The sequence below is a fragment of the Camellia sinensis genome, chromosome 8 (assembly GCF_055761805.1).
Source record: "Camellia sinensis isolate YWXY chromosome 8, ASM5576180v1, whole genome shotgun sequence".
Taxonomy (NCBI): domain Eukaryota; kingdom Viridiplantae; phylum Streptophyta; class Magnoliopsida; order Ericales; family Theaceae; genus Camellia; species Camellia sinensis.
This window is the reverse complement of record NC_138968.1, coordinates 175,231,343-175,257,558: the sequence shown is the minus strand read 5'-3', so window position 1 is coordinate 175,257,558 and position 26,216 is coordinate 175,231,343. Positions and strand designations below refer to the sequence as shown.

Here is a 26,216-nt window from a genome sequence, read left to right as displayed (position 1 = left end):
GTCTTATCAAATTTCCAGGTAAGGGATCAGGATAAGTTATGCTGCAGGGGAACACACATCTCAACACTGCCTTCTAGAGTCCTGACCTTACTCTGTTTGGCACACACACCCAGATTACATCATATTGACAAATCCAATTTTCAATTCTAGAATTCTGATCCTGTGTGGTCAGTCCATTGGAGATCAAATATACTGCTAACAATAAAATTTAATCGACTGCAGCTCACATGGTCGTCTACGAATTCTAGAGAGCAATTGTTCAGCAGTTTCGAACACTACTACTTAGCTGTGGTGCTTTAAAGGTAGTGTGGAGACAAAAACATCTACTTAATGTGTTACGATTTTTTATTGGCCGAGAATAGCACGTAAAAAATGTCTTTTAGCCATCCTGAGAGCATTTAATAATTTTTTGAATTATAGAGTGCAATTATAAGTTTCAGAATACGACGTAGATTGCCTATGTGATAATTCAAATCAATTACATAGTAAAAAAATTTACAAGTAGGACTGCTAACTCATTTTTATTAGGTAGTTGAGAAACAAATAATAACCTACTTAGTTTGTATTACAATTTTTTATTTGACATAAGTACAATATAGACAATAAATATAATATTCCAGGAGTATTTAATAACTTTCCACTCTGCAGTGTTATAAGGGCAAGTTTATTGAAAAAGTGTTCTTATCCATAATGTTATTAATACATTTACAAGTTTTGTGTAACGGGTCACACTAATATTATGTTTGGTTCATGAATTTCGAAAGAAAAATGAAAATTTAAATAAAATGTGAATGAAATATAATTACATTTTACACATTTTTTTTCTTTTATTTTCTAAATTTCTATCTAAATTCTTGGTCCAACAAAAACCTAAGTTTGTAAATTTGTTAGTAAGATTGTTAACAAGGCAAGATTACAGAGTGTATTGAAACTCTAGAGAGGCTACAGCACCAGTATGATATCTCTATGTATTTCGAATAAATGGAAAAAACAAACTCGGCGACTGAATATAGATCAATCTAAAGTCAATTTTGCAATAAAAATTAAATTTAAAAAAAAAAAAAAAAAAAACTGTCTTGTGAACTGCACCAATCTCCCAATTTGGCATTTTCGTAACAAACAAATTACACCACACAAAAACAAATACAAGGACATTTAAGCCTATGAACCTTTTTCTAATACAAGAAATACCTCTAAAACGTGTTGGTAGCGATGAATATAAAAAAGACTAAAAAGAACAATATTAATATCATTATAAATAAACTACAAAAATTTTGAGGAGAAAAAAAAAAAAAAAAAAGGAGGAGCCTCAAAAAAGGTTTGTAGTTATGTATGCATCATATATTCATTTTATCATTCTAAATTTACATCATAAAGATCCGGAAGAAGCTTGCTAGATGAAGAATGGTCCCGCACCTCATTGATACTTGGGATAGAAACCGAGGAATCAATCCATGGCCCATCCATTGATATGCTCCTCTGCACTTGACTGTCTACAGAGAACGTAGAGACGTGTGTTTGGCTGTCCTGCGTTAGCCTCTCAAAGGCTTTAAACCTCATGTCCTCATTCAGTGAATTGCGCTTGATCACCGGTGCTTGTATGGGACTTTGGCCTTCGAGCATACTCACCACGGAAGACATGGATGGCCTGAGGGAGGGAGATATGTTGGTGCACAAGAGAGCGACATTTAACATATTCATTACCTCTTCCTTAGGGTAGTCTGGACCGAGATTGGAATCCACAAGTGATAAAAGATTTCCCTGCTCTTGCAGGACATAGGCCTTCAATCGTATGCAGAAATAAAAAGCTTTAGTTATCTCACATAAAATAAAACTACGCAATTTTCAAGCATTAGCATAGGAAAATTATATAGATAGGTGGTGTTTTCTATCAAGAAGCCACATGAAATGAGATCACATCTTTTTTTCTGTTTTTTTATTTTTATTTTTAATTTAACGATTTTTTGGGATGCTGAGTCCAGCACATTGCAAAGATTTAAATGCATAACCTCCTACATCTAAAATTAGTTTCATAATGCATTTGAAATGCTATCATTAATGAAAGATCAATATATTATGCCTATTAGAGATTTAAGGTTGCAACTTCAATTTTTCCACTGAATTTAGTTTTAAAGTTGGATTTATTTATGTAAAAAGTGACAGAAATGTTTCATTTCCAAGTTTTTCCTAGTGCACTCTAAGTCACATATAACTGAGAGGAGGACCAACATGAAACATTTGCATGTGTAAAACTGAAAGAGTTGGCAAAGAAAAATGAGAAAAAGCATAATTTACCCAATCAAGAAGGTAAACAAACTCCTCCCTCGGCCTGTAATTTGTGTTGCTTTTTCCAGTGACAATCTCTAGTGCAACAATTCCAAAGCTGTAAACATCTGCTTTATCTGTTAAGTAACCTCTCATTGCATATTCAGGAGCCATATATCCTCTGAAAAAATGGAAAAACAAAAAATATCATCAAAACAGCAAATTATAAATCACTTCTATTCAAGCAGAATAGATAGTAATCTAATTATGAATAACAATCAATTAATCAACCTATGATCTCTTCTATCTAGTTTTGATAGTCCATTCTTGATAACCCACAGTTGGAAAGGAGTTTGGTTCACCACAAATATTTATCTTACATAAAAGGGTGTACTTTAGCTGGTTTTCAGAATTGCAGTTTGAAAGAAAAACCAGTCAAAACTGCTTATCTACCACCCAGCAGCAACTAACAAACCAGTGCAGAACTACACCTCCAATGATGTGAGTGTCAGATGTAAAAAAAAAAAAAAAAAACCCCTTAAGAAATAAGGTCACTCATCATTCCAAAAAGAGAGAAACAAAAATAAAAAAGCAAAATTCTTACAGCCCATAATTTCAGACTACCAATACGATATCAGTTATGCAAATCCAGGTAGGGCTTAGTATCCATTGCATCATTGGGAAAAGGATGGTAATGGTTAAACTAAATTATAAATTAACTAATTTCTAGTAAAATACGTATGTGCATTAATACCCCTTTGAAGTGAAGAATTAACTACATTTGTGTTCAACACCCATTGCTATTACTATATAAAGAAAAGTAATATTTCAAGAAGGGTGGAGAAAAACAAACATTGTTCCAGCAATTCGTGTGCTGATATGGGTGTTCTCCTCTTCATCAAGTTTGGCCAAACCAAAGTCAGATATCTTGGCATTCAGATCCTTATCAAGCAGCACATTGGTGGCCTTAATGTCTCTGTGAACAATTTTCAACCTTGATTCCTCGTGAAGGTAAGCTAGCCCCCTTGCTATCCCCACACATATCCTTTTTCTTGTTGGCCAGTCCAGTTTTAGGCAGTGCTCCTCACGACCTAAAAATGAGAGAGTGAGGTATTTCAGTATAATCATTCTTAAAATACATAGAATGGTGTACAAAGATGATAATGAAGCTCTTACCAAAGAGTGCACGGGCAAGACTATTGTTTTCCATATACTCGTATATTAGCAACAACTGGTTTCCTTCAATACAACAGCCGTAGAGCCTGACCAGATTTGGGTGTTGTAAGGCAGATATCATGCCTATCTCATTGACAAATTCACGATTTCCTTGCTTTGATTTAGCGGAGAGCTGCTTAACAGCGATAACAGCACCATCTGACAGTACTCCCTGAGATCAATCAGCATTAATGTCAGAATAGATAGGATATAAAAAACAAAAATTCCTCTGCATTGCTGCCTTAAAAGGATAGTTGCCCTAAATGTTGCCTGACATTGCTGTCAGGTTTGCAACCGAAGGCCAAAAATTAATTACTTGCATAAAAAATACCTTGTAAACTGGCCCAAATCCTCCTTCACCAATTTTGTTCGCATGGTCAAAGTTACTGGTTGCAGCTTTGATTTGTCTCAAGGAAAAATAACCTGTTTGCAGATCGAGTGCTCGAAGTTCTGTAACAAAGACGGGAAATAGGAATTCCCAGAAAGATATTAGAAAACTATAGTAAACCAACAACACGGCTAAAGAAAAGAAATTCATCTTTCTCAACCTATCTTAAGGTTGTTGCAATGCTATATGAACTATGACATGACTGATTTTACAGCCATCTGATCTCACCATTACATTTTGTATCAGTAGCCACCTACCTCATGTAAGTTCAATTACAGAGGTTCAACTATTTTTCTATCACAATCTACATAGATCAAACTCTGTGTGCTAATGAATCTTTTATGGACGGAAAATTCCCACCGAAGGCAGCATTTATTTCATTTCTAATCAGCATGAAATTATCTATAGGCCAATTTATACTCATTTAGGAGCAGTAACCTAAGTTTTGTGACACTCATAAACAGATCTGTACAAGCATTACATGAACAGACATGCTTAAATGTTTCAAATTTCCCAATTTGCATTAATTTTGTGTGAAGATGCCAAAACAGAGGACCAATTTTCAGCTGTTCCTCTCATCAAAATGAAGACTAGATTGTGTACTGTACAGGAAGACTATTATCTGATTTTCCCAAGATATTTTACCGATGCCATGTCCCATGAAAAGCTCAAACATCTATCTCATTTTCAAAGTGGTGAACTGAACATGCATTAACAATCAGATAGCAACAAGAGAAAATTTTCACATGCAGGAGTGTCAGATCTCACCTTTATCTTCGAGGTCTTTCCCACCAAGGTAACCCTTCATTCGGAGTACAACTAGGATCAACACAAGGAGCACACATGAAGCAACCACAATGCCAGCAATAGCTCCAGCAGATAGTCCAGTATGAACTTTATAGTCTACAAGAAAGGCGATGATTAGTCACATGACAGGGAAGAAGCAAGAAAAGTGTAACCCAAAATAGAAGATGTACTTGGTGTCACTGAAATAGCAGATATAAGAGGTCCATATATTCCCTTGTCGGGAATTGAGGTAGTTCCTTTCCCTAACCAGTATAGGTGAATCTCCAGAGTGCTACCATTAACGTAAACATCAACCTCCTTTGTGATGTTCTTGCCGGCACCTCCAGCTTCCTCCATAATATTGAAGTCCTTCCAACGTACTTCCCCCTGAGAAAGGAGTGAAATTATCACTACTACCAAAGAAGCAAAGATAATTTATCAGAGGCTCAAAAATCGTTAAGTGCTGAAAAGAAAATAGCCCGTAGAGAAACTGATGTTCGTACAAAGTCACTAAATAGTAAATAAGTTATGCATGAAGTCTACTAGCAGGCTGGCATCTTACTTGGATTGATATATCGAAGATGCGCCTGCCGAGGCTGTTAAATTTCTGATCATCAGAGAACATTATTTCAGCAAAATGGAGGCGCACGTTATACCAACCCTCGCGCAAGCAAAGCCCATAATACTTCAATGAAATAGGGGCAAGGCGGGCTGTACTGTACAAGTTACCACCAGGCAAATTCAACGAGAATTTGTTGTCTGTTATTAAAGGCGCACTACTCTTGCCAAAGAAAGACCCTGTGCTGCTATAAGCCCATTTATCTGAAGAAGAGAAAAAGGATGATTCACCCTGTGGGTTTTTGTCCTCTTCATATTCATGTCGCTCAAAGGATGTTTGATCTCCTCCGCAGTTGATGAACAAATCATGGTCTGTGCATAACACAAAAATCACGATACAAGATACTTTGGCAAAGATGTCTAGATAGTAAAGAGTTAATAGTTTGCCACTACATCATTAATAGCAGAGCTTGGCAGGCTTAATTTAATACTTACATTTGGGTTTTGTTGGGCAAGGCAAGCCCTCCTGCAAGCACCAATGAGCTCTACAAAAAGAATTTAGGTTCAGTAACTGCGAAATTTTCAATCTACTGATGTTTAAATAAGTAAAATAAAAATACACCTTAGTAATGTAAGGAACTTACGAGTTGTCGATTGTAGGTGGAACAGTGGAAACTAAATTCCTGTTGACCAATATAAAAGGGTTGATTATTTGTAGGTGAGATGTAATATTGTAAATGATGTAGAACTAATAACCAAAAAAAAAAAGCTTACACGGATGATGACTGGCAACTAAATTGATCTGACGATGCCGACTGTGTAAAGTTGTTGTAAGATATATCACTGCAATAGGAATTGTCATGACATTTGTGATGAGGTTCTGAGTGATCTAACTCAACCTTATTATGCTTCGAGAATTGAAGTACGGTAAATGCATGTGTGAATTGTGGCAGGAAAAATAAAAAACAGGTTTGGAAAAATACTGACATTTTATTCTTGCTTTTGGGAATCCAATCAGGTACTTCTCCAGTTAGTGAGTTGCTTGTCAAAAACCTACATCCGTAGTCAATATATTATGTCTCACATTGAATAGAAATCAATTATGATACAAACAAGAAGCTTGAGAAATAAGTACAAGAAAGAGGTACAGAGTCTGTAAAGGTTTGGACATACAACTATTCCAAAACTAGTTACTTACATGAATTCTATACCCTTATCCAACCCCAAAAATGTTGGCGGAATTCCACCAGTCAACATGTTAAAGCTCAGGTCTCTGCAAGTAAGAAGCACAAGTCACCTACATGATATAAAATTACCTGCCAGAAAGGGGAAATTGATGTGATCTAATCTACTCCACTTTGTTCCCCTAGACAAACTCAAACCTACCGTAGATAGAAACTTTTTAAAAAATGAAGTAATGAGAACAAAATATATATACTAACTAACCAAATTAATTTATTTCACAAAATCCTAAGAATGATTTCTATATTCCCAGCTGGGGCTAAAAGGTATAGATGAATTACAGTAAACATTCAACATAAATGAATCTTAAAATGTTGGTTTCAGCTCAAATTTTCCAAGTTTATATATCTATACTATTATATATGTGAACAACTCACTTTAGTCTCTTGAAGCCTACTCTCTTCTTTGGCCAAGTGGATTTCTTTATATCAAAAAAGGAAAAAAAAAAATTATAAAGTAAAGTGAACAAGATTTAAATCTAAGATCTTGGGTTTGGAAAACAACATCCTTACCACTTGATCAACAAACACTACATATATTTCTAATTCAAAATCAAAATCAAAATTTATATTTTACAAATTTAATAGCACACCCATCGAGCGGGCTTACACCGCTAGTATATATATATATATAACTATCATAACAAACAAGACGCCTAAACATTGTACAACTTTTTTGCTGTAGTGAGTATTATCCTTAACTAAAATGATAACAAATAATATAACATGCCAACTGAAATAACTTGTTCAACCCCTTACTTCCAGATTACAAGCATAAATTTGTCATTTCTATATTAGAGATATCAAGCCCGCATGCAATTATATATATATAAAAAAAAAAATTTTAAAAATGGCATCTGCAAGAATAACAGTTAGAATGAACTTACAAAGTTTTGAGGGTTAGCAATTGACCAATGTCAGGTGGGATTTGACCAGTAATTAGGCAGTTTCTCAGTACCCTGTGCAACAAAAATGAAAGAAGCAACTTGGTAAAGGTGACTGAAACACAAATTGATGACGTAGGATTGCATTCTTCCCATGAATTGTATTCTTATTCAACTTACAGAACTTTCAATTTTTTCATCCCCTCCAGATCAGGGATTTTCGTAGTTGATCCATTCAAATCTGATATTATCCTGAAAATTAAGATGCATCAATCAGATCAGATTTCTTCATCTTTCTACATCCTCAAATCCAGAACCATCATAAATTCGGTAACTTCTTTTTGGTTGAAATGAATTTACTATATATGAAAAAGTAGTTACTAATGTAAATAAGTCCTCACAGCTCAGTTATGTCTTTCAGCTGGGATATGGTAGAAGGAATGGGGCCATCCATGGATGTGCCTTGTATGTACCTGAAACAGATTATTAACCAATTATTTGTGATATTCTTAGGTAAAATTAAAATTTAAGAGAAAGCTTGTTAGAATTCCACAGGTCAGGAAAAGATTGCTGATGAATGGAACAACTAATGATACTCACATTTTTTCAATTTTTGTCCAGTTCCCAATCAGAGGAGGTATCTTCCCAGACAGTACAGTCCCATCTATCCTACTGCAATCAGTTGAAGAAGTTTTAGAATTACTAAAATTTAAGACCAATAATTGTCAAAACAATAACCACTTACAAATCTGTCAAGTTCTTCAAGTTGATGAATTTGTTTGGAATTGTTCCCGTAAAATTGTTAGCAGAAAGAACGCTGCAGCAAACCATTCGCTATGAATTCCAACAATATGAAAAAGATAGGAGTAGTGGCAATGATGACTGTGCCTTGACATATCACTTTTGTCACAATCAACATTACAGGGACATCTAAAAGACAATGCCCAATTTATGGAAGAGGGTTTTGACAATGCAGCCTCAGATAGAGCATGCCATACATATTGATAGGCACAATGGTTGAATGCTAGACAAGGCAAGAAATGCAACAACAGGAAAACCGTTCCATAATTTATATTCATAAAAAAATAAATAAAAAAAAAGAAAAAAAATATATCACAAATTCAACCAGACGAATGAAAATTTCAAAATTAAAGAAAGAAAGAAAACCACTAAAGAAACTCCACAAGAGAAATAATACTCATGACAACAACATAGCATACTTGCAATTAGATTGCAAGCTTATCTCCCAAAGACCACCATGATCTTTGGTAATTATATAATTATCAAAATAGTCTTAAAAATTCATTTGGTAATTACATAAGGAGGTTAGAAACAAGCCCTTAAGGCATATCTTCCAATCTAGACTTTACTCCTCAATGATATTTTCATCTTTTCTGGATTTTATCAAACAATGAAGGCATATTTTCCAATCTAGACTTAATTCCTCAACAATATTTCTACCTGAGGAGCTTTTCATACAATATTTGAAGACCACAGCCGGACTAGATCATGCATACAAAATCCTTCTTCCTGATCATACAGCTGTTTCTTAACAAATTATTACTCTATCTACAATAAGAAAGGCATTTCAGATAAGAAACTTTGGCAGTGACAGCACCACAACGTAACCCAATATATTCAAGTGCATACTTCAAAAGAAAGAAACCGTAAATTTTAAACAAATAGAAAAAAGGGATTAGCAGTCTTACAGCCTGCTCAAGCGGCTCAAATTTCCAAGCTTTTCAGGAAGAGATCCACTAAGCTGATTTTGTTCCAACACCCTGGAAATATAGTTTGTTTTAAAACCAAGGCCATGATTGATCTCTTAACCCAGTAGACAGCAAATTATTGATGACTTACAGCTGCTCAAGAGTATCAATATCTCCGATTTCCACAGGAATCACACCATTAATGCGGTTTCCCCCAAGAGCCCTGTAGTGTAGCAACAGTTGAAGTCCAGCCAACCAGTCTAACTGATAATACATATCCAAAAGCATGCAACTAGAAACTTACAGAATGGTGAGAGATGAGAGCTTAGCAAAAGTCTTTGGAATTGATCCACTGATATAGTTGCGTGAGAGATCACTGTGTTGATAAAGAAATCTTTCTTAGTTTCAAAGTGGTCATTGCATTAAAAGGTATCTATCTTCCATATTGGTTAGTTTCAACAGGGATGTTAAAGGGGCCATATAAATGGTAAAAATAGAAAGATGACAAAAAGGTTGCAGATGATTGTATTGTATTTAAACATCTGTAGAAGAGTTCCTTTCTACTTTATTGGCTTGGTTTCTCAGCTCAGGGTGACAAATAAATTTGCTAGGTGGTTTGAATTTATGGATGTAGGGCACATTGGACGTGTGATGGAAATTTTGGCAAACAAATCAGCCTTATAAAGGTAATAAAATATTAAGTTAGTGGCATGACAATACCACCTCAATCACCATAATAATCCCAACATTCCCTCAGTGCATAGTTGCTAAGAAAAACCAAATAGACTTGCATAGATGTAAATGTAATGAAAAATTTCTCTAGTCATGTGCAGCAGATATCTACTTTCATTTCCTTGGGGCATCCAAGCTCGACATAAGGGTTTAGCCTTCGTGATCTGCTAAGCATAAATCCATTTATATAAACAACGTAAACAATGGGCACATGAACTAGGGGTGGCCAAACCTTGGACCGGGCCGGACCGGGTTTACACTACATATTAAGAGGATATTCCCAAGCTTGACCCAGACCGACATCGCACCTAATGCTTGGCCTTAAAAAAAAAAATCAAATCCCAAGCCCGCTCATTTGACCCAATAGATATAATGTTTTTTTTTTTTTTTTAAATTTTGTCTTCAATGAATATTAAATTATTTAGAGTCTTTTATTTATTATTTGAATTTGGAATGTTAACAAAATTCAATGATAAAGTAAATATAATTTTTAACAAATGTTTTAATTTAAGTCCTAGAAAGAAGTATATATATACTTTTTTTGTCTTTTATATTTTTCCTATTTTATTTTATAACTAATATAACGTAAAATTATAATCAATATTTTATAAATGGCCAGACCAGGCTAGGTTGGGATAAAAAAAACTCTTTATCCCAAGCCCAACCTGAATATTAAATGGGCACAAAATTTTAGCCCAACCCAGCGCTATGGGCAAAATAATTTTTTCAAATCCTAAAAATATTGGGTTGAATTGGGCGGGTTAGGCAGGCCAACCAGCCAATAGCCACCCCTACAGTGAACCAATGATTCAAATTCATAGTTACGCCAATTGAGTTCTGAAATGTCACTTACATTTCTTGCAGATTACTAAGATTTGCAAATTCTTCTGGTAGAATTCCTGCTAAATCTAGACCCTTCAAGCGGCTGTAATCCAAGGAAACCAGAGAGTAGCATAAAGTTAATAATCAGAGGGAAATACTTTGGGATTGTAGTAATTCATACATGTGAGCGTAGTTGTTAAATTGAGAATTGAATCGTGAATCGTTAAGATTTCATACAAACTACAAAAAACAAAAAACAAAAGAAATAAATTGATTTTGCCGCATGCTATAAAATAGTTCTTATATAAGGACATGATTACACTATCTAATTAGGAAGACATTACCTTCATAGCAATAGATGCAGGTCCAAATCCTAGCAATCATAAAATTATCAAAAACTATTATATGATCTCTCTTGACATTCAAAAAACAGACTTAAAATCCTTATATAGAGTATAATAAGAAGAGAGAAATAAGCAGAATCTCTTTTTTAACAAACTAAAACACTTTAAAAAGTATGTATGCCTATTGTTCAAAAAAGTTAGAAATGAAAAAACAATTATGGAACCATTGGATTTGACTTACCTAACTCATGTAATATTGAACCATATATATTTTACCAAAAATAGCAATACATAATTCATAGGTGCAAGTTATTTTAACCTAAAACATCCTTATAAAATGTATTATGACATTTTTTGAGAAAAAAAATGTTAAGAGCATGTTGAGTCTAACCGAATCTTATTAAAAATCCACTGATCATCAAAATAACAACAAATCAATTGGTTATTTTTGTACTAAACATTGTATTATGTCATTTTCATCACTTTAAAAAAGAGGTAAAAAAGAGTTGAAATCTGTCAAACACTATAGTTTCAAGAATAGCATGAATTGTAAAAGAGTGAATCGATTGTGAATTGTGTGATTCACCTTAGATTCTATTCTATCCCAAAATAGATTTACCTATAGATTCATATCGATCTAAGCATGAATCGTGAATTCTAAAATTCTAATAACAGAGCATGTGAGGTTTAAAAAATTAATATGGTTTATTTATCCAAAAAAAAAAAATTAATTAATTAATATGGTCAGAGATAACCATTAGTCAATAGGTCTAATTCAATAGTAGAATTACTCTCTGCAACTTATAGTTGAAAGTTCGAAATCAACTGCATTAGATTGCAAATTATGTTCCATAATTTCAGTGGAACAAGCTCTTAGCAATAAAACTGTATCATAACCTACTGCATTCGCAACCAAGCTTTCAACTTCTAATAAGGACTACATTGCCAGTGCGATGCCTTGATAATAGAAATTAAAAAATTAAAAAATCATTTTTGATCATGCCAATTTAGTGTAAGATTTCTGAAAGTTTTTTGCATATTCAATTGCGTAATAATACAAAGAATAGATCTGATTATATAGTAAACTTAACCCCAAGACTAAAGAAACACTGTCATATATATACATCTAAAACACTGCCATATATAAACCTAACCTAATAGGAACACTACCATAAATATACACCTATACAATCTCTCAAAAAACGGAAACACTACCTACCCTAATATTCTCAGAAAAGGAAACAGTACCTAACCTAATATTCTCACACCTCTGCTCAAACTCAAGATGTTGTAGCAGAAAACACTGAGAGTTTGCCAAAAAGAAACTGAAACTGAAACTGAGCAGTGGTGGAAGTCTTGGTAAAAAAGTCAGCAAGTTGTAGAACTGAAGAGACGAAAGGAAGCGAGATAGAGCCGGACTGCAGATGGTGACGGATAAAGTAACAATCAACCTCAATGTGCTTGGTCCACTCATGGAAGACAGTGTTACGGGCAATCTGAATAGCACTACAATTGTCACAGTAGAGGGAGATCGGAGAAGACTGAGGGACACCCAAATCAGATAAGAGATAACAAAACCAAACAATCTTAGCAGTAACATGAGCCGTAGCACAGTACTCAGCTTCGGCAGTGGAGCGAGCAACAACAGTTTGTTTCTTACTTTTCCAAGAGATCAAGGAATCGCCAAGAAACATACAGAAACCATACGTGGACTTGCGATCAGTAACATCACCAGCCCAATCAGAATCAGCATAGGCCACCAAATCCAAAAAGGAAGTAAAGGGCAATAGTAAACCCTGAAATAGAGTACCTCGAAGATAGCAAAAAATTAGAACCAAGACAGCCCAATTTGTGGAGAGAGGAGCAGAAACAAACTGGCTAACCACATGAACAACATAGGTAAGATCAGGACGAGTAACCGTCAGATAGACTAAGCAACCCACAAGCTCACGATATAAAATGGGATCATCTAAAGGGACACCATCAGTAGAGTTAAGCTTCACATTAAGCTCAATAGGTGTATCAGAAACCTTAGTATCAGTAAGACCAACACGATGAATGACCTCATTAGCATATTTAGCCTGAGACAGAAAATAATCCTTTGGAGAAGAAGCAACCTCAATACCAAGAAAATACCGCAATGAACCCAAATCCTTTATCTCAAAGGTGCGGAAGAGATGCTGCTTAATTTCAAAGATAGCAAAAGAGTCAGAGCCAGTGATGATCATATCATCCACATATAGTAAGAGAGCAACAAATCCAGCTAAGGTATGCCTCAGAAACAAAGCAGAAGAATGAAATCCAAGCTCAGTAACAGCAGTCTGAAAGCGATCATACCAAGCACAAGGAGACTGCTTCAAACCATACAGAGTACACCGAAGACGACAAACCTGCCCAGAGAAGTGAGGAAGGTAAAGGGGTGGACGCATGTAGACCTCCTCAGTGAGATGACCATTAAGAAAAGCATTCTTAACGTCCATCAGATAGAGAGGCCAATGTCGAATAGCGGCAATAGAAATCAAGATACGGACAGTAGTCATCTTGGCAACAGGAGCAAAAGTTTCCTCATAATCAATACCATACTCTTGCAACTTGGCAACTAGGCGAGCTTTGTATCGCTCGAGAGAATCGTCAGAATGAGTTTTGACTTTATAGACCCATTTGCAACCAACTAGATTCTTGCTAGCAAGCAACAGGACCAACACCCAAGTGTTAGTCTTCTGCAAGGCAAACAACTCATCCTCCATAGCTTGATCCTGACAAACCTCCTTGTAAGTCTGAGATTTTGAAAAAGAATGAATAGCAGACAAAAAAGTACAATAGGAAGCAAAAAAACATGTATTAAACCAACCCAACCTGTTTGGAGAATGACGCACTCGAGTAGGATATCAGTGTGCAGCAGGATCAGAGTCGCTAGAAGTAGGAGGATCAGCAGTAGGGGCAGAGACAACTGGTAGAGGGAGAGCCTGGCGACGAGAATAAACTAAAAACGGAGAATGAGGAAGAGAAGGAGCAGGTTGGGGAGAAGGAGGAGAAAATAGAGCAAATTCATGGGGTTCAGTGGAGAAAGACTCAACAAGAGGGGTGGCAGGAGGAGAAAAGGGAACAAGTTCAAGGGGAACAGTAGAGATGTACTCATCAGGAGGGACCTCAGAAGGAAATGGATTAATATGAACTAAATCCTCTTTGGAAACCGGAGCAATGATAGAAAAAAGCTAAAAGTAAGGCAAACGTTCAAGAAAAGAAACATGACGAGAGACATAAAGACGACGGGAAATAGGGTCGTAATACCGATAGCCTTTTTGAGTAGGACTATAACCCAAAAAGACACAGAGAACATACCCGGCACTAAGTTTGGTTCGATCTTTAACGGGAAGAAGGACAAAACAGGCAGACCCAAACACAAGAAGGAGGAAGGAGGAAGGAGGAAGGAGGAAGAAGGGAGTAATTAGGAATTTGGGAGAACAAAGCCTCATAAGGAGACCGACCAGAAAGAATGGGAGTAGGCATATGGCTGAGAAGAAAAACAGCAGTAAGAACTGCCTCCTCCTAAAACGAAGCCGGAACTAAGGCAGAGAGAAGAAGAGACCTAGCTGTCTCAATGAGGTGGCAGTGTTTACACTCGACTCGACCATTTTGGCAAGTGTATCTGTACAGGAAATTTGGTGAATGGTACCCAAATTGGCCAAATACTCACAGAACTCATTTTTAAATATTCCTCACTCAAGTCAAACCGTAACACTTTAATTGTAGACCCAAACTGAGTAGTAATCATAAACTGAAAGGTACGATATATCTGATAGAAATCGGACTTATAAGTCATAAGATAAACCCATGTATAACAGGTGCAATCGTCAACAAATGACACATAGTATGCAGAACCCTCTTTGGTGAGAACAAGAGAAGGGCCCCAAACATAAGTATGAACTAAATAAAATAGTGTATCAGATATAGAAGTACTTTTACGAAAAGGTAAGGTTGTCATTTTGACAAGTTTACACCCCCGACATTCAGTAAGTTCACTAGGAGAAACTTTACCCAATATACCTTATTGAGACAAATGCCCTAATCTAGAATGCCACAAGTAGAAAAGACTGGACAAAGAATCTAACTGAAAAGAGAAAAAGGCAGTCAGAGAGGTTGTCATAGGCAGATGCAAGCTATCCACTACATAGAGGTCTCCAACTCTACGGCCAGTCCCAATTTGCTGCTTGGACATCCGATCCTGCACAGAACATATAGAAGAAGAAAAAATAACATTAAAACCGGAGGCATCAAGCTGACTAATAGATAATAAACTGACAGATAACTGAGGATCATAAAGGACAGATGGAAAAGAGACAGCAGATGTTAAGACAGACCCAATAGATATAACAGACATACCAAACCCATTAGCAGCATTAACAGTAATAGGAAGGGGAAGGGGAGTACAATTTTAAAGTAAGAAGAAATGGGGAGTCATATAATGAGAGGCACCAGAGTCAAAAATCCAGACAGACGAAGAGATACCTGAAGAAGCCCCAAGCAAACCTGAACGACGAGAGGAACAATGGAGGCAGATGGGGATGGTTGGGAGGTGGACAGTATATGCTGAAACTGACTAATTTGAGCAATCAGGGAAGCCAAGTTAGGATCAGGAGCTGGAGCAGATGCAATAAAACTTGTGGAAGGCTGAAAAATATTCGAAGAAAGGGCGCAAAACTAGATCGAAAACTGCTGAGAAGACGTGGCAGACATACATCCCTTCTTGGGACAATGATACTTCCAATGACCCCTCTGATGGCAAAAGGCACACTCATCAAAAGCTAGAGGCATCATAGTACCCAGAAAACTGAGGGGTTCAAGTGCAATCATACAAAATAGCCAAACCAAGGGTTCAAGTGTAATAAACCCAAAATAGATCAAAGTAACCAAATCAAGACCAGATGACCCAATGAACTAGTCGAACAAGAGAGACAAAGAGAGAGAGCAGCCTGGTGTCGCAATTCCGAAACCAGATTGAACTAGAGAGCTCGCGATGGGTCGCGATACCAGAGCACAAGAAAGAAAGAACTTCGGTCCTCAGAGGATCAGCGAACAAGGATTACCCATGAGAACCAGTTGACGAACCCTAAGTCGACGAAATCAAAGGAGAGAGAAGATCAGTAGTGAGAGGAGTTCCAACTGAAGGTCACAAACCAAAGAGGGGTCAAGACGGATGGCCTTTCAACTAGCGAAGACGAACCACGATGGCGACGAGCTAGAGCCAGAAATCGCAAGGTCCAGAGCTGTCGGACAAACCAGAGATGCCAATCGTAAAGGAGTTACGAACCAGACTGGAGAACCTATGTGAATCAGACAACGACTCAAATAGAGGATCAGACGAACCAAACCCAATCTCGAACTAGATGGGTCGCATGTATTTAGAAAGTTGAACCAAAGAACTCAATGAAGCAGAGAAGCTTGGACAATGGCTGCTAGGGTTTCAAACCTAGCTTTGATACCATGTAAGATTTCTGAAAGTTTTTTGTATATTCAATTGTGTAATAATACAAAGAATATATCTAACTATATAGTAAACCTAACCCCAAGACTAAAGGAAACGCTGTCATATATATATATATATATACCTAAAACACTGCCATATATATAAACCTAACCTAAAGGGGACACTGCCATATATACACCTATACAATCTCTCAGAAAAAGAAACACTGCCTAACCTAATATTCTCAAAGTAATTTCTTAGAAGAGGGCTGCAGCAAGAAAGACAAACTGGTGGCAGCAATTTGCTGCAACCATGTATCAGCAATAGCAGGTTTCTATCCAATAGAAGTATGCAAATTATTTTGATACATTAGAAGTTTGGATAGCACAATTTGCTCCCCAACAACCCACTTTTGATATTTACAACTCTACACTATGGATAAGTCTGAAATTTGTTTCATATTTATTTATCAATCATCAAACAATAATAACGAAGCTTATCATTGTTCGCCATTGAAGTACAAGTACTTCGCAACCCTAGTTATATTATAGGAAAATATCTCTTAACAGAAACAAATCAAATTTTACTTTCAAGCAAGTTAGATAATTGAATGCACGGAAAAAATCTTCATAGCTCAATTTAAAAAAAGATGGCTTGGCCACAAGTTATTTCATTATGCATATGTCAGCTATGCCTTGCATTGCTATAGCACATACACTAGTACTAGTCTATAACCAAACCAAACCAAACGAAGCCTTAAGTCCCATCAAATGGGGTCGGCTACATGAATCCTTCTTCTCCACGCGGCCCTATCAAAGGTCATTTCATTAGTCAAATTAAGTAGATTCATATCTCTATTTATAACGCTAGTCAACGTTAATCTAGGCCTATCCCGTCCCCTAACACTTCCATCTACCGTTACAGCATCGCATCTCTTCACTACTGCCTCTGTTGGTCTCCGTTGAATATGACCAAACCATCTCAAACGATTCTCTCTCAACTTATCTTCTATCGGTGCTACTCCTACCCATTCCCGAATACACTCATTCCTAATCCTGTCCTGTCTAGTCTTACCACACATCCACCTTAGCATCCTCATCTCAGCCACACTCATCTTATCTACATGTTGTTTCTTAGTTGCCCAACACTCCGTCCCATACAACATAGCTGGTCTAATAGCCGTTCTATAAAACTTACCTTTTAGTCTAGTGGGTATTCGTTTATCGCACAATACCCCAGACGCACTTCTCCACTTACACCATCCCGCCTTAATCCTATGAGCCACATCTGCATCAATCTCTCCCGCTGTTGTGATAATCGACCCTAAATAACGAAAATGTTCACTCTTAGGCAGTTCTTGGTTCTCAATCTTCACTTCTCCTCTGCTTTCATTGTTACTGTTACTAAATTTACACTCCATGTACTCTGTCTTAGTTCTGCTTATTCGAAACCCTTTAGATTCAAGAGCTTTTCTCCAGATCTCCAACTTTGTGTTAACTCCTTCTCTAGTCTCATCCACTAACACAATATCGTCTGCAAAAAGCATACACCATGGCACGTCATCCTGAATATTTATCGTCAACTCGTCCATAACTAAAGCAAAAAGATAAGGACTTAAGGTAGATCCTTGGTGTAACCCTACAGTGATAGGAAATTCATTTGTTTCTCCAGCTGGCGATCTAATAGTGGTCACCACCCCTTCATACATGTCCCTAATCACGTCAATGTAGCCTTTTGTCACCCCTTTCTTCTCTAACGCCCACCATATTATATCTCGGGGCACTCTGTCATATGCTTTCTCAAGGTCGATAAACACCATATGAATGTCTCTTTTCTTTTCTTTATACTTTTCTATTACTCTCCTCAAAAGATAGATCGCTTCCATTGTTGACCTACCAGGCATAAACCCAAATTGATTCTCTGACACCTCTGTTATGTCTCGCAATCGATGTTCCATCACCCTCTCCCACACTTTCATTATATGACACATTAGCTTAATTCCTCTATAGTTGTTACAATTCTGGACATCACCTTTATTCTTATAGATTGGTACTAAAATACTCTTCCTCCACTCATCTGGCATGTTCCTAGTCAACAAAATTTTGCTAAACAACCTAGTCAACCAAGCAACTCCCTTTTTACCCAAACACTTCCAAGCTTCAATAGGGATATCATCAGGTCCTAAAGCCTTATTTGATTTCATCTTCTTAAGTGCAATCTCCACTTCAAAATTTCTAATCCTGCGATAGAACCTATAGTCTTGGTTTATCGTATTACTGATTATTTCTTCCCCTATTGTCGTACTTCCATGTTCCTCATTTAACAGTTCCTCATTTAACACTAGTACTAGTCTATAAAAGTAGAAAATATTAATTTTGTGCATTTGATACCACAACTTCTTTGTTATTTTCCAGAAACAAATACTATATCATTTCTCATTCTCTATTTGCATGGCCATGCATCTAGCAAGTCTACTATAGGTAAAGTTCAATAGGAAAACTAGCTCATACATGTTTGTGACATGGCAAACAGTGGAATTGCAATTGCAAATAACAGTGGTCTCACTCCCATCAGTGCCATTTATTTGAAATGTGCCGCTACTGCAGAAACTTTGGTTAACAGTGAAATGTTTGATCTGCAGTCTTGCTGATATTGTTTCAAGAGCTTTCACTGTTGCACAAAAGGAGGTGAAAATTTGGTTAGGAACAGTGTGAAGCAAAGAATGACAATACCAAAACAATATCTGACCATCTCTTTGAATTTCAATCCTTATATGACCATCTTATAAAATTTAAATCTAATGACATTTTTATTGGTACTCCTTGGTTAATTTTAATTTTTTATTCTTTTGGTAATAAATGCTTACTTACGCCAAAAAAATCCAAATCACAAGTACTAATAATAGTAGTAGTAGTAAGTAAGTAACAATCCTAAACTAGTTTGCAATGAAACTTAAACTAATAAATTTTTCCTTATAAACTAAATTAATAAAAGGGAGAATATCAAATTCTTGAAAAAGAAGAAGAAAAAACATATTAAGAATTTGAGTTAAAGACAAAACCTACGTTGTTTACTTGCGATATACCATGGTCTCATTGCAATGTGTACAGTTATTAGGATTTTGCAATTTGACTTTGGTTGCATAAAAGTTTATGACTTCATTGGATTGTAAAAATATTTTGTTATATTTTTATATTAAGAAATGCATGCACCTAAAATGAGAAAGATAGTTATACATAATTAGATTCAACATTATTTCAGAAAACAATCATAGATAAATCTCCTATTTGGAAAAATAATAAAATATTACATTCATATAACATGCACGTCACTGGGTCAAGCTAGCATGAATATCTCATTTTTTCCATTAGTTGTTAACTTAACACCCGTATGTCACCAGATCACTATGAAGAATAAACAAAATTTGGGGAACTATATCATTAATTAATTCCTTAAAAAAAAAATCCAAGCAAAACAGAACATATATAAAGAGAAACTTCAAACAAACTGATGTTTTGGGCCTAGTGGTATTATGAGAGTTATTATGAAGTGAACCGGTTAAAATCTCATCAACTATAAAATTAATAAAATAAATAAATAAATAATAATAATTGAAACAGGGGGCCACAGCTAGAGTGTAAAAATGGGCCGCTCATCCTGGGCTTCTGCTGAGCTTAATCACACTTGGGGTTGGCTTAGAGGGCTCATGCCAAAATCCCAAGTTAGAGCAGGAGAGGGAGTGGATTGCCCCCTATTCCCAGCCAGGCCCAACTTGGCCTTGGAATGGGTTGTAAAGTAATTTTTATATTTTTTTTCCAAAAAATTCGAGTCTGCTTCAATTGCCTTAGCCTAATCCCTACCCAAAGGGGTCCAAGCCTGAGCTGGCTTTCCCCTAGGCCAGGCTCAAGCCAGCCCAAATGCCTCGGACCCTTTTTCCATGCATAGTCAGAGTCCCCTTTGGAGCCCAAGTGGGTCTGCGTCTGCTCATATGCCTCACACCACCTACTCAAATGATAGGAGGGCATTGCTTGACCGTTCAAACAATATCAACCCTGCAAAGTTTTGTACTTCATCTCATTCTCATATGGGAATTGTCAAAATGTACTTGGCATGACTTATTTGAATTGTCTGGTCAAAGCAATCTACATTAATCCATTCCTTTACATGTCAAAAATGGTAGGCAGAAGTCAATTTGGCTGTGCTCCTATCACAGCAATGAAGCGTACAATTGTGCTCCATGCATGATTGACAAAATATCAATTAAGATTTTCCATGCAACAACTATGGGGAACCAAATTCTTTTTGACCAAATCAAAGCCTAGAGCAAGTTCTGAGGTCATTGTCACAAAGTAATAACATCAAAATTATAATTTGGCAAATGCTAATTTTGACAGTGTTGTTTCAATGATATAAATACCATTTTAACACATTCATATTGGTTATTTTTGTTTCTTGTGTAATTAGATCAAAACTCTCTTTTGAGTAAGTTGAGCTGATATAAAAACGACATTGTCAAATTTTGTATCAGATTTGACATAATGTCATTTTTCTTTGGCAGGCTGCCAAGTTTATTTTTTTTTAAATGAAGTTACTATAATTTAATAATAAAAAGTTCACTAAAATTGTTTTTAAGTGACGGTGGATGAGGGCCCATTAACAGCTCATTTCAGTGGCCATCCTCGCTGTATAATATGCCTGGTGGTCACAAGGACCAAACTTGCTATACGACAAAATCAACGCAATTATTTTCCCAAAAACATAAGACACAGAAATATCAAAACAAAATGAAATATAAAAAAGAGCAAAAACAAGAATTATTTACATGGAGACCTCATAAACTATTGAAAAGTATTATTTTGATTATTTAAACTATAAAAGTGTACAAATGAACCCTTTAAACTATTGAAAAATATTTATTTGCCCCCTAAACTATAAAAGCATACAAATTAAACTATTTGTATATTTCATTTTGAACTCTTCCGTCAATGGTACAATTTGTACGTTTTTATAGTTTAGGAAGTTCATTTATACACTTTTATAGTTTATGAGGCAAATTGATACATCTCAATAGTTTAGGGGATCCATTTGTACTCTTTTATAATTTAAGAGGTCAAAATAATATTTCTCAATAGTTTAGGGATCTTCGTATAAATAATCCAAAAAGAATTAGAGTTTAAAATTCTCTTCAATATTACCATATAACATCACCGATTGTTCTAGAGGGTGTTTGGGATGATCTAAATATACTTTTTAACTTTTTATAAAAATATGTGTAAAAAAATAAAAAAATAATATGACCCAAAAAAGATTTTAAAAAAAATAATATACTTCTATAGAGAATGCCAAATATTGCCTAATATAACTTATAAAAGATCGAAAAAAGTCAGGATAAAAAAGTAAGTTTTCAATCACAATATAATACATTATTTTGAAATAGTAGTAGTTTAAAATTGGAGGCGGATTTCCTTCTGTCCATGATCTAAAATTGAGGGTGTTGTTTAAATCGTTTATTTTTGTGGACTGCTCTGGTACAAGGGTTGATTCGAACAGTTAATTTTATCTGGTATTTTGTATATTTTATCTACATAAAAAATTAAATCGATCTAATAATCGAAACTCTTATTCAATTTATCACATTTGTCACTAAAAAAAATAAATAGTTTATTTTTAGGATAAATTACAAATACACTCTCCTGAGGTTTATTTAAAATACGAATTGCTCCTTGTGATTTTGAAAATTACATCTCACCCCTTGAAATTTTTAATTTCATAACAAATAGTCCCTTTTGTTAATAAATTATCGAGTCAATTAATAATTTTTAATGATATCATAAATTTATTTTAATTAATAATTCACGTAATTTTATTATTTTATAAGAGAGTAGTTAGAAATTTATTTTTTTTAGTTAATTCTGTTAAATAAAAAATTTTGAAAATTAATATTTTTCATTTTCCAAATCACATGGAGTAATCCGTATTTTAAACAAATTTTGATGTATTTATAATGTACCATTATTTTTAAAAACACAGTTGTCATTTTCTTATTATTTTACAAATGCAATAAAATAAGTTATAATTATCAAATTGACTTATTTTCTTTAAATGAGATATACGAAATATCAAATATAATGATCGATTTAAATCATCAAAATGGGATGTATAAACTTCACATGCCCAATCAGCTCCACCCCAAATAAATTATTTTTTAAAATTATACTCAATATATACTTTAACAAATAAATTGTTTTTTAAACACATCCGTATCGCTTAAAATTACTCATTTTGTCTCATTTTGTTGGTGTACTATTTTATTTTGGGATGCCTCCAAATGATAGAAAAATTATAAATATATTTAAAATTTTGAAAAAGTAGAAAGATTAGTAAAAAAAAAAAATTAATTTAGTGTAATGATTTTTTTTTTTTGATTACATGAAAATTCTCACTTCTCACATTTTTTACACACAAAAAGACAAAAAAAAAAAAATCAAAAAATCAGCTTTTAGGGTTCACTTGGGATGTGGGTTGGTTTTTTTGGATTTTTTACTTTCTTTTTTAGTAACTTTTTGGTTAAAATATGATGTGAAAAAAGCTAGTATGTTTGGGATGAATTTTTAGTTTTCCACAAAAAAGAAATGTGTAAAAAGTAGAAAGAAAAAAGAATTTTTGACTTTTTAGTATATGTTGTAGGTTTTTTGATTTTTTTAGTGACTTTTTGATTTTTTAGCTAAAAAATGATATTGCTAAACGAGATCTAACCTAGGACTAAAAAGCCTTATTTGGTATAGACTTTTTGGCTTTTTTGACTTTTTTAAGAGAAAAAATAAAATTAAATGATTATGATTTAGATATGACATTTTGTCTTATTGAACTAAAAAAAATATTTTGTCTTTTTGTAATCATTTTAGTTAAAAAAAACCTCAATTCAGCCAACGTTAGAATTTTAGGCTTATTTTGGGAAGATAGTAAAAAGTGATTTTTTGACTTTTAACCAAGCTTTTGGCTTTTTTTAGACAATGATTTGGGAAGTTGGTAAAAAGTGACTTTTTGGCTTTTTTTATTAATGTTTGTTTATGATATCAAATCATAATAAAATGACCAAACTATCCCCATTTATTTAAAATATTTACAACTTCACCTATGTAACACATTTTAACCCATGAGGGTAAAATTGTAATTTCACCATTGGCTAAAAACCAACTTCTCAAATGAAAAAAAGGACAAAAAAGCCAACTTTTGGCTTTTGTTACAAATCAAAAAAAGTGGCTAAAAGCTAACTTCCCAAAATAGCCCTTAGTTGCCTTTTGACAATTGATCTTTTTAGTTGATTTTTTTTACTTTTTTATTATTTTAACTTGAGATTAAAAATTTATTTGATTTAATTTGATTTGATTTTTTTAATTTTTATAAAATAAAAAATAAAATAACTATAATTTAAATGTCATATTTTATCTTATTAAATTATTTAATTTATTTTATATTTTGGACTTTTTTTTAACTAAAAAATCCATGCCAAAGAAGCCACGAAGGATCAATAAATTGAAACGGGTAATAGTCACGATGTTGATTGTGGTGTAAACGAGATGTGGGCCCGCAGTGTTTTCTGTCAGGCAGTGGCTTTCTGTCAAGCACTCTAACTCTACTGGGCCCAACGTTGCAGGATATATTTTACACGGTTGAAATCAATCAGTCCCATCCTTTTTGGTTTCTTGTTCCAAAATTCATACTCTCACAAAATCGAAATATTTATCATGTCGATATATTTTTCACAAATTTTAAGAGATTTTTAAAATAATCTGTATATTTTTTAAATTTGTATAAAAAAAATATATTTAAAAAATAATATGATTTAAAAAAGATTAAAAAAATATACCAATATAAAAAATGTCAAATAATGTCTTAAAATTAAAACACTTATATACTTATTTTTTATTTATTTATTTTTAATACTTTTTTTACATATATATTTTTCAGTACTAACAATAATGTAAAAATTATTTTTTAGTGATTTTTCATAATCAATAAATCAAATCATTTTTAGATTTCAACCAGTGAGAACAATCACATGCATTTTTTATTTTATTTTTTATTAAGTGTGCACTGTCCATGTTTGTTTATGGGTGGCCGGATTGGATTCATATGGCTGTGATTTCAACCATAACTTGTTTGGTGTTTATTTAGGAGGAGAGATTGTTAAAGTGAAAGGTTTAGTAATCTTCTCGAGGAGGGGATTAATTTGGGTGAATTTTAAGTGAGATTAGAAAAATAATGAACGAATTTATATGTAAATTTTTTTTTATCAAATGCACCGGTTTGTTTTAATATTTATTTTATTTTATTTAATATAGAAATTATTTATTTATTTGTTTTATATAAAAATAATTTAACAATTTTATCACTATCTATCTCTTACACTATCATCAAAACAAACACATTTTTACTTAATCACCTCATTAATAATATTTTCACTAACAATTCCTTCATTAATAATTCTATCCAATCCTAAATCCGTAAATATAAAATTGATAGAGCCCTACAAAGAAATAAGGTCCTGTTTGGGAATAAAAATTGAAAGACTAAAATAGTTAATAAAAATAAAAGTAAAAATTTAAAATAATTAATAAATTAAATTTTACACATTAATTAATTATTATTTTCTCTCACAATCATCTATTCAACTATAAAAAAAAATCTAAAAACCATTCAAACACAATTTTTTTTTTTTTATTTCATAAAATAACCCCAAACAAAAAACTATAAAATTAACTAAAATAATCAAGAAACCAAACGAACAGCACAAAATAATAATTACTAAACACAAAAGCATGATGAACGCGATCTCATTCGTTAGTGACAACTCTAAACCGTCACAAAAATCACAGAAATTGAATAAGACTTTTATTCACTAAAAATTTGATCGGTACCTTCTTCTCGGGGCAGAAGTTTAGCGTCGGATCGGAAGTCGTTGAAGCAATTCAAAACCAGAGGTACGAAGACAATACAACAGAACAACTTAGATGCTGTTGCAATCGACTCCATCATCGATTTTTCTAACCCTTTCGGATCGATTATGGCTAACGAAATGTATCGATCAGCAACTAGTCATGTCATACACACACTGTAAGGACTAAATTATATATATATATATATATATATATAGAGAGAGAGAGAGAGAGAGAGAGAGAGAGAGTGAAGAATTTGGAAGGGGGTGAGTATGGAGGTTCCCCTTTTATTAAACAGAAACCAAAGTTGGGATGCGATATATATTATATAGAGCGATATATATTATATAGATATGAATTATATATATATATATAACATGGAAAGAGAGAGGAAGAGGGTGGAGAAGAGATTGGTTGGTGGTTAGGAATGAGTTAAAGCGGGAAAGAAAGGGTTGATAGAAAGTAAATTGATTTTCACTCTTATATTTTAATAAAAAATCTCATTTTCACCCTCTATTTTTAGCTAGATGAGGGGCTGCTGTGCCAAATTAGGCTCCCACCGTGATTATTTTGATAATTTAAATAATTTATTTTTTAAAATTTGCTGGATAAAATATATTTATAAAAAATTAAATTTATCAAATATCGATAACTTTTTTATTTAAGTATATTTATATTTAATTTTATATATAAAATCACACTACTTATTCATTTTTTTAAATATAATGTGATTAAATAAAAAAATTATTAATTTTCAATCAAATTGATTTTTTTAAGATATATGGCAACAGTCACCCTCATGTTCCTACTTTTATGAGTAAATTGCAATTATCGCCCTTGAAGTTTCTAACAATTATAGGGTCATC

General features: G+C 34.0%; 1 protein-coding gene across 2 annotated transcripts; it reads right to left on the bottom strand.

The window, feature by feature from the left end:
* Positions 1-1,079: 1,079 nt before the first annotated feature.
* On the bottom strand, positions 1,080-25,842 carry LOC114302094 (putative LRR receptor-like serine/threonine-protein kinase At1g53440). Of its 2 annotated transcripts, XM_082884168.1 has the most exons (25): positions 25,333-25,799; positions 18,922-19,081; positions 15,057-15,169; positions 10,632-10,703; positions 9,351-9,422; positions 9,198-9,269; positions 9,047-9,118; positions 8,083-8,154; positions 7,938-8,009; positions 7,739-7,810; positions 7,518-7,589; positions 7,341-7,412; positions 6,411-6,485; positions 6,200-6,265; positions 5,987-6,055; positions 5,857-5,895; positions 5,708-5,757; positions 5,217-5,584; positions 4,846-5,041; positions 4,637-4,771; positions 3,812-3,930; positions 3,442-3,652; positions 3,119-3,356; positions 2,296-2,446; positions 1,080-1,782 (listed from the first exon to the last, which is right to left on the bottom strand). In XM_082884168.1, exons 3-25 carry the CDS (start codon positions 15,161-15,163, stop codon positions 1,354-1,356), a joined length of 2,901 nt encoding a protein of 966 aa, XP_082740294.1. In that variant the 5' UTR covers positions 15,164-15,169; positions 18,922-19,081; positions 25,333-25,799; the 3' UTR covers positions 1,080-1,353. The 2 variants fall into 2 exon arrangements, with proteins under 2 accessions (XP_082740294.1, XP_082740293.1); XM_082884167.1 differs by lacking the exon at positions 15,057-15,169 and having other exon boundaries at positions 25,333-25,842.
* Positions 25,843-26,216: the final 374 nt, after the last annotated feature.

Coding starts and splice junctions, on each gene's coding strand:
- LOC114302094 (XM_082884167.1), bottom strand. CDS start 25,450: ATGATGGAGTCGATTGCAACAGCATCTAAGTTGTTCTGTTGTATTGTC. Junction 8,155..9,046: donor TTGAGCCGCTTGAGCAGGCT/GTAAGACTGCTA, acceptor GGTTTGCTGCAG/CGTTCTTTCTGCTAACAATT. Junction 6,056..6,199: donor CCCAAAAGCAAGAATAAAAT/GTCAGTATTTTT, acceptor TTCCTATTGCAG/TGATATATCTTACAACAACT.